Raw genomic sequence first — 9216 nt, forward strand, 5'->3', positions numbered from 1 at the left:
ATATATATATATATATATATATACACATATATATACATACATACACACACACACGCACACACACACACATATATATATATATATATATATATATACATATATATATATATGTACAATGCACGGAACGATAAATAAAATTGGTAAATTTGTAGTAACAGACAATTGAATAAGCGCAACAGGGAACTGTCATTACCTAATATTTTGACAATGTGTTTGAAATGTGTTTGTGGATAAATACACACTATGCGAGAACGTTATAGATCCGACGCTACTCACGCTTTTCTTACCGCTCTACATTGTTCATCTAACAATTAACTATGCGTCGTCTGAGGACGACAGTAACAGAAACGACAGAAACTATACACACTCAATATTAATTAAATGGAAAAAAGAAATAAAAAAAGACAGGAGGAAGACAGAGCTGTAATTATTGTTATGAAAACCTATCTTGCAGTGTACATAACATATTTCATAACAATGTAAGTGAAAATTAACACTGGGAGATTATTAATGCAGAACACACCTTAAGACTGTACCGAGGCAGGCGAGGTATTGCGTGTTACTAAGTGAACGTTTACTTTGTCGGTGACAAAACGAAAAATGTGAATGTAAAATATCTCTGAGGAGAGAGAAAAAGATAGAAAGAGAGCATGCAGAAATAAATATCGATAGTACTTCAGGTAGAAACTGTTCACAAATACCTTACGGCAAGCCGTCTGATCCGGTTATTTTTTCGTGTCTCCATGAAAAATGATATCCGACTATCTTGTCAATTCTGATCCTGCTAAACGCAAGTTCCAAATTCCATATCCGACCTAGGAGAGAAATCCGTGAACCCTATGAAGCGCGAACGGCATCATGCTCGGCTGCATGGCGTTTAACTGAGACAATACTTGAAATCCAAATCCATCCTTTGTATTTCTCATATCATTCACTTAATGAATCCGAAGTGATCCGCTGTGACGCGACTCCACTGAATACTCGTCGGCAATTTTTATCCGTATCCAAAAATCGTCCACATGCATACTAATTTATCCCGTTCGAATCCTGTCTCAGCGTCCTAATCCAAATACACTCGGAATCCTGTCCGTTCGCCACTCGTATTGAGTTCCTCTAAAACTATGGAGCCAGTCCTCGTCAAGATGTGACAGTGATAGTTCGCTTTACTCAAACTGTATCATCCTCTTGTCCTATGTCAGTTAAATCCTGAAGACTCACACCGCAGTTTGCAGTGTGCGCGACAAAAAGATGCACTTGATTATCACATCGAGAAAATGACTGTACTTATCGGTAGACACGTGTTTCTTTTTTCCGTTTTCGACAATTGGATCTTAAGTCACCGGTGTTATCAGGTATACGATACTCTGGGTGCGCGATGGTCTTCCCAAAGAAAAAAAAAGCACTTCCACCATTGAGATTAACACTAACGAGTCGTTTCGTACGTGATGAATGTTAACAAAATCAAATCTAGCGTTGACGGCAGTCGTTGCGTCGAGAAGAGAATATTGTGCCGAGAATCCGTTCTCAACGAAGAAAAATTAATCTCCACAAAAATTGAAAAAATAAAAAGATAGAAACTAGAAATTATGAACAAAACGCTTCCAACAGAATCTGTGCAGTTGACAATCCATTACTGGTTTGACTGTTCGAACTATTAGTGGTTTAATAAACGCGGAATGGTCTGTTTCTTTTTTTTCATTGATAGTGCGCGAAAATATTAATATCTTCGATGCACTTTAACGAATAATTCAGATAAGCACATAACATAATAAACAAGTTCCACTCTCGTTATGTTCCCTCTTAAAACAGACGCACAAGATCTTTAGTTTTAAACTGAATTCTACTATTTTTGTTTTTTCTCAAAAGAAAAAAAAATATGTTAATTATTAGTTTGCCTCCTCGTAATGGACTTGCCAACGTTTCCTGATCCAGCTAATCCAGCTAATCCGGTATAATCCAGCTAATTGAGAATCCTTGAATGGAACGAATCATCTCTCTTTCATCCAAGTCCTCTCCTGATCCTGAATTTCCTCTTGAAAGTTTCCCGTTTCGCTATTCTCATTTTCATCTATGTCTTAATCCTCTTACAATTTATGCTTCGTACAAAATCCGTCCAAAACGCAATCCATCCCAACGTCAAGCGAATGTGTATTATATCCATCCAAGAAGTAAGATCGTGTTGATTTCAGTTTTTCATTCATTGTGTTACAATCCAATCCAATATACAAAAGAAGAAAAAATACATTAGTTTCTTATGCGATGTAGATTGATATTAGATATAGAATAATATATCAATGCAAATGTGATCCCTATGATGTAAAAGTAATTTGTATGTATAATGTGACAAATTTGCGGCAGAAACAGCATAGAAATAGCATTTTTTGCTTAATAAATAGTTACGTGTTGAGAAAAGATTACGAATTAGTTTACAAACCAATGTAAAATCATGGGATCAATTTGCAATAATAGTATCTTTTTAAAATACACGAGATATATTGAATGTTTCCCTTTCAAAAATTATCTCTATTTTAGAAAGAGCATTTCAACATTTTCGTCGTTACGTAGACGTCGCAAATGCGTAAGAAAGGAAAACACAAACAGGGAAATGCGAGCGACACTAATAGATATCAAGTAATAGTTAAGCGCATTTCACCGGTTTCGTCGTGTATTATTTAAGACATATTTCAACCTGCACGTATTAGAAATGTTCAGATTATGTAATGGATATATTATGTTGTATATTTTCACACTCGGAAATGTGTTAAAGGTTTGAATGAATTAGACATTTTCCTGAAATATTACACTAAACGCAATTTGGCAATATCAAAAGATGGTTTGTAAAAAGTTACCATCGTCATTAAAGATCACGCAAATCTATTGTCATATACAGTTGAGAGTGTTACCATCAAGCGAATTAGGTTGCGTGATAGTAGAAAGATTTTTTACGCCAACAATTATATACGCTTGTTATGTAACTGTGTAACGATTAGTAATCATCACAATCGTAAGTCTCATATAGCGTATATGCACAATATATTGTCATCACTACGCGTTTTCGAAACTTAAAATTTCAATTTAAACAACAAATTGAATCATGCGATGAGCCGTGTAAACAATCTTGAGGTATTTATTTGTATACACAAGTTATCCGTTAGAGCTAATAGTCACATCCTATATGTATAAGAGGAAAATATTCTGGACGATTTCTACATGTATGCTGCGAATATACATATATAGCATGTTAGTCCTTTAATTTATATACTTTGCCAAAGATATATACATATACGGAGTGTATCATAAGTTGCATACTTTTTATTAATTACAGATTCATTGTTAGATTTAGAGTTGAAATAAATATTTAAATAAAAATAGTTATCTGTCTCAAACGTTTTGAAAAAATTTGTTATTGAGATGCCTATTTTAAGTGATCTATAATATGTGAGACAATTCAGAGCAGAATTCTGTAAGAAAACATTTGCAGATATTGAAGAAGTACATCTACAGACATTTACAGAAGCACATCTACAGACATAGAATAGAATTCTGCTTTAAATTTTGTTATTATAGATCTTTTAACACTTTATCTGCTTTGTTGGATTCAAGCGTGATCCCAATCATGTCCAAGTTCTTGAACTACAATGTGTGATTTTAAATAATGTTCTTAATGCTACTTCATAAACTATATGAAATTGATATCTTTTCATTCAAACACACCTACCACAAAGACTAACTTAATACACTATTTAAAAAAATATATACTTTATTACACTATAACATAATAATATTATAATATATAACTTGATATATAATAAATGTAATATTGATTGATTTTAATGTGTGTTAACAAGATTTTTAGTTGACTTAAACAGAATTCGGGTTACTTCAATCGAAATTTCTGAATCGTTCATATTCGACCAGATATTTGGTTAATTCAACTAAACTTTTTTTTCCGTGCGGACATTTCGTTCTTCTCTAACACTATAAGAATCTCTCTCTCTCTATAAAAATATATTAAATACGTAGAGACTCTTCTCTACGTATTTAATATATTCTTATAAGGTTAGAGAGGAACGAAATGTCCATGATATATTAAATGCACACACACACACACACACACACTAAAGTCAAAATCAATCAATATTACATTTATTATATATCAAATTATATATTATAATATTATTATGTTATAGAGTAATAAAGTATATTTTATATTATAGTGTAACAAAATATATTTTTTTAAACATTTATAAGAATGCAAATTAAATACGTAGAGAAGAGTCCCTATTTAATATATTCTTATAAGTGTTTAATAAAATTGTTTAATTTGAAGAAAAGTAAAACCTTTATTCATATAATGGGGCCTTTGCGAAAACTCAAACATTACCCAAATTTGACATAGCTGTCAAAGTATTGTTCAAAGTACGCAACTTTTGATACATCGTACATGTTAGCAAACAGGATTTTACATTATTTATTTAGCACTATATATTTTCAAGCGATTAGATAATATATCTGTAATATACATATATGTACATACATATGTATATTTTTTCAGTTTTGCAATATATAAAAAAAATATTTTTTAATGCAAACATTATTATTAAAATGATATCAATGACTTAAAACTCATGAGAGAAAAGCGTTCTCTAAAGCTAAAAAAATCCTATTGTGTGTATGTTAGCACGTGATTGAGATAAAGTTTTCTTAATAAGTCCGTATGAAAGGTAATCTTGATTAAAAAAAGAGCATTGTAGCAATGTAAACACGTACATTATAGTACGTATTATGAAAGACTATAGTGAAAACGTTCGTTAGGCAATCTTTAAAATTTAATATTTTACTATGCAAAGTATATCCAAACGCAAACATCAGGATTCGAGTGTCAATGTGCTCGATAAAATACACACTGACTTCAATGTGACAAAGTAGCCGCCGTTGTTAGAATTGGATGAGTTATTGTCAATTAAAAATAGTCACAATACAGTTGTCAATGACAAGTCTCGTGAACAATACTTCAAAATTGTTACACATTTCACAGGTTGTAGTGATGACAAAACAAGTTGCCAAATATGGAGGAATGTATCTTTAAATATGAAAGTAACTCTAACACTTTTTTGGATAATAAACATGATAAATATGGTCGTGAGCACGATTTCATTTTTTTGTAAGGATAAGGCTCAACACAGTTCTCTTTTATACCACAGGTAATCAATTTTAAAAGGCCAACGTTATTAAACTTTTATTAAACTGAAAACTGAATTCGTGAAACCAATTTCTTTGACCGAATAATAAGTATACTTTGGAAATGAAAAACTTAAAGAATAATCGTAATACATGTATCGGAAATGTGAATCGTGCTCTAGTTCTATACATCAAATATACAGTACGATACAGTTATTGAATCAATTTGAACTTCTTGCAGGACCTGTTTGGATCGGAGGATGTCCTCGAGTAAAATTCAAATCAGCAATAATAATGAAACATGGTAAAAGCAAATATCAGTGTAAACCCTCACTTATATTACCATGTGAAACACATACGTACACACTAGTCGTATGAACGAGATCTGGAGCGAGATCTTGATCGCGAGTAATTACGCCGTAATGGCGAGTAAGTGGGAGAACCACGACGTCGTGGGCTATAGCTTCGGGAACGAGTACGGCCCCTCTCTCTGTCTTCACTGCGTCCTCTATCGCCACTGCTATGGTCTTCTTTTACTCGAATGTAGGCTACCTCACCCTAAATGTACAATAACACGCTTTAGCTTTATAAATCACGACCTATCAAAACAGATACGACAAAGACGTAAGAATGATACAAAGAAAAATCCCAAACAAGAATTAACAAGAGATGGTTAAGTCTTGTGCATCGACACAAGTTATGTAAACAAAAAGAGCATTTGACACTGAAGGAGATATATTCATAAAATTACATGAAATCACAACAAACATCATAGATACCTCATGTGATCTAAATCGTGAGTCGTCTAACTTCTTCACAGCATACTTCATGTCATCATGTCTCAGAAACTCAACGACACCGGTACCATCTTTATAAACGTCCGCGAAGCACACATCACCGGCTTCGCGCATATGATCTTTGAGATCTTGCCAGCTTCCAGATGGTGGTAAACCAGTAACCAATACTCTATATTGAGACCGTCGTGCAGGCGGACCACGACCACGAGAATTGCTCATTTCACCACGGCCACCTCTGCCACTGTCACCTGCTCCACGTCCACCGCGAAAATTGTTGCTAGGACCACCACCTCTTGGAAATTCAACCCTTAATCTATAACCATCGTAGTCGTAACCATCCCTTGCATGCACTGCATCTTCTGCATCTCTGAAAAGCACACATGGTCTTTTTCTACTTTGCTTTATAGTTTTGCTATAATTTTATTCCAATGTTTCTTCTCATATAAATCTTTTGTTATAAATTTATTATGTAACTCTTTAGTAGAACAATAAAATGCTATGTCTTAAGAATACAAGACTTATAGAAAATATTCTCACAAATTTTACAACATATCAACATATCAAATTATGTGTTATATGTGATCAAAAATATAAGATTAGATTTCATATTCAATCATAAGAAGAAATTAGAACATATTTTACTTATAAAAAAAAAATTAGGTCTGGTTGTCACACTTTTTACATACTGATTAAAAAAAGATGTATTCAATATTTTTCAATGCACATTTTCGTATAGGTACAATTTTTAGATAAAAAAATATTATTTTTATATACATTTATACATAAAAAAATTATTAAATTATAAGCAAAGTTATGCAAATGTAATTATCCACCCCATTCTCAGGATTGATTGTCATATGTGTTTTATGTATATGAAACAATTAAAAAATAAATTATTCCTGCTCTAAGATTTTTAATGTTTTATTAAAATTAGTGATATCTTATAATCAAGTACAATAAACAATCATTAAATTAAGATTATAAATCTCATAAATTTTCTAATAATGAACTATAGGGTCTTATATGCAGATTCATTGTCATGATATATATAATACATCACTGCATATACTTTCATGTTCTAGCGTAAGTCACACCATAGCTACATGATGAACTTACAACATATGACAACTAATCCTCCTTAATTTGAGTCAACTTAACCTAAACAGTCATTTGGAATAAAAAAGATTAGATTTATAAAATCAATTGAACCTATAACATTTCTTATAACTAAAGAGGAATTGCAGCTAGAAATTCCAAACCAATGAATCAAGATAAAGAAAAAATTTACCGCATTAAATTTTGAAAAAGTACTTATAAATATCACATATAAATGTTTCTGCCATAAGCCATTTCATACACTCAACTAATGATACAAATTATCTATATTACAATATACTTTATTTATTATGTGAAACATAAGCTTCGTAACAACTGATTCATATGTGATTTTTAAATCTGATCTCATCTACTTTATCTTATATCATCATATTTTTATCTCATCATATTTAACGAATTATCCTTTGATAAAATGATAAAAAATTATGTAGGACATCCGTTAGGCTTTAACGCGCAATACATATATATAAATCATTATCACATTGATAAGAAATGGTAAGAGCTTTAGAAAAAATTTACAACTTGCATGTATGCCAAACAGGCAAGCAGCCATTTTTGCCACATATCTGCTGTACTACTCTCCAAAGTACAAATAAATTTTTACTCAGAATACGTACACGTTTATTGCGTATTTGGTTATATTTGCTTAACAAAATAGGCTTAGTAGAAGACTAGATACAATAGATCGAATACAATAGAATAACGCAAATAACCTTAAGTTCAATGTCATGTTTTGCATTGATCTGTTTATTCAAATTGGATAATACCTACTAGAATGCAAGGAAAATGGAATAATATAGATATGGAATTTACCAGAAGCTTACCTTGGATCGTCAAATTCGACGAAAGCGAACGGCGGTCCCCGACGATTTTTCAAGTCAACAAATGTTACTTTACCAAATTTGTAGAAAAGATCTTGGATATCTTTCGTTCGTATATCTGGTGGCAAATTACCCACGTAAATCCTACATTCGTTTCTACCACCGTGAGACATATTCAGTTTATCGATTGTATATTATTACGATGGGTATACGTGAGTAGATGTACGAACTCAAGATATAATTTCCTGTAATTCCACGAGTAAAGTGATTTTTCGCGGTACCGTTGGATATTTTGCGCGTCCTACCGTTGACGAAACAAACAAGATGGTGATACCGGTGAACGAGCGGGTAGCGTGATCGGCGCGATTCAGAAGGTCTTTCGATATTAACCGAAATTAACCGAAATCACCCGAAATCGAGCGCACGATCGTCCATTTTCATGTGCGTAGTCAAGTAGATTATGCGATATTCAGGATTGGCTGGTCAGTTTATGACGCGTTATGAACGCGTGCATTAAGCCCATTCTACAATTGCGTGAACGTGGTTGTAAGTGGTTGTAAGTGATTACGACAACCAATCAGAGTAAAGCAATCAGTGAATAAAACATTCGGATTGGTTGACTCTTACGTTCATGACTACGCTTACACAATTGTAGAATGGGCTTTAGAGGCTCATCTACAATTTCTGTAATGGCTCTTGCACACAGGACGCGGTAATGTTTGCCGCGCGGCGGAAATTCGCGCGACAGCCAATCAATATGCTGCTTTCCGTAATAACCTTCTAGCTCTTACAGAAAAACAACATATTGATTGGCTGTTGCGCGGACTTCCGCTGCGCGGCAAGCATTTCCGCGTCCTGTGTGCAGGAGCCATAAGGCTGTAAGACGCGAAATGAATTATTTTCATTCGCTGACAGCTCACGTTACAGCCTTATGGCTCTCGCAGATGTGCGACGCGACACACGATATGCGATGAGCGATATCCAATGAGCGTATTGGTATTCCGGAAAAGCTGTACGCTCATTGGATATCGCGCATCGCATATCGCGTGTCGCGTCGCAAATCGCGCTGGCTGCGAAAGCCATTACAGTCATATTCTTACAGCTATTGTACACAAGCTTTAAGATCCAATTCCACAACCTCCGTTTAACTTTAACTACCGATTAAGTCTCAACAGTGATTGGTTAATTCTAATTAAAGGTCACTGCACGTAGAAAAATTTTGACCGTAACCGTAATGGCTCCTGCACACAGGACGCGGTAATATATGCCGCGTGGTGGAAGTCCGCGCGACAGCCAATCAA

At 33.7% G+C, this 9216-nt stretch overlaps 1 protein-coding gene across 1 annotated transcript; it reads right to left on the bottom strand.

The window, feature by feature from the left end:
* Window positions 1-2179: 2179 nt before the first annotated feature.
* LOC116846107 (serine/arginine-rich splicing factor 1A) lies at window positions 2180-8347 on the bottom strand. The gene is made up of 3 exons (XM_032819549.1): window positions 7919-8347; window positions 5961-6345; window positions 2180-5739 (listed from the first exon to the last, which is right to left on the bottom strand). The coding sequence occupies exons 1-3, from the start codon at window positions 8086-8088 to the stop codon at window positions 5548-5550; spliced, it is 747 nt and encodes a 248-aa protein (XP_032675440.1). The 5' UTR covers window positions 8089-8347; the 3' UTR covers window positions 2180-5547.
* Window positions 8348-9216: the final 869 nt, after the last annotated feature.

The sequence above is a fragment of the Odontomachus brunneus genome, unplaced genomic scaffold (genome assembly GCF_010583005.1).
Source record: "Odontomachus brunneus isolate Ranch 3 - 2012 unplaced genomic scaffold, Obru_v1 Obru_scaffold_060, whole genome shotgun sequence".
Lineage (NCBI taxonomy): Eukaryota > Metazoa > Arthropoda > Insecta > Hymenoptera > Formicidae > Odontomachus > Odontomachus brunneus.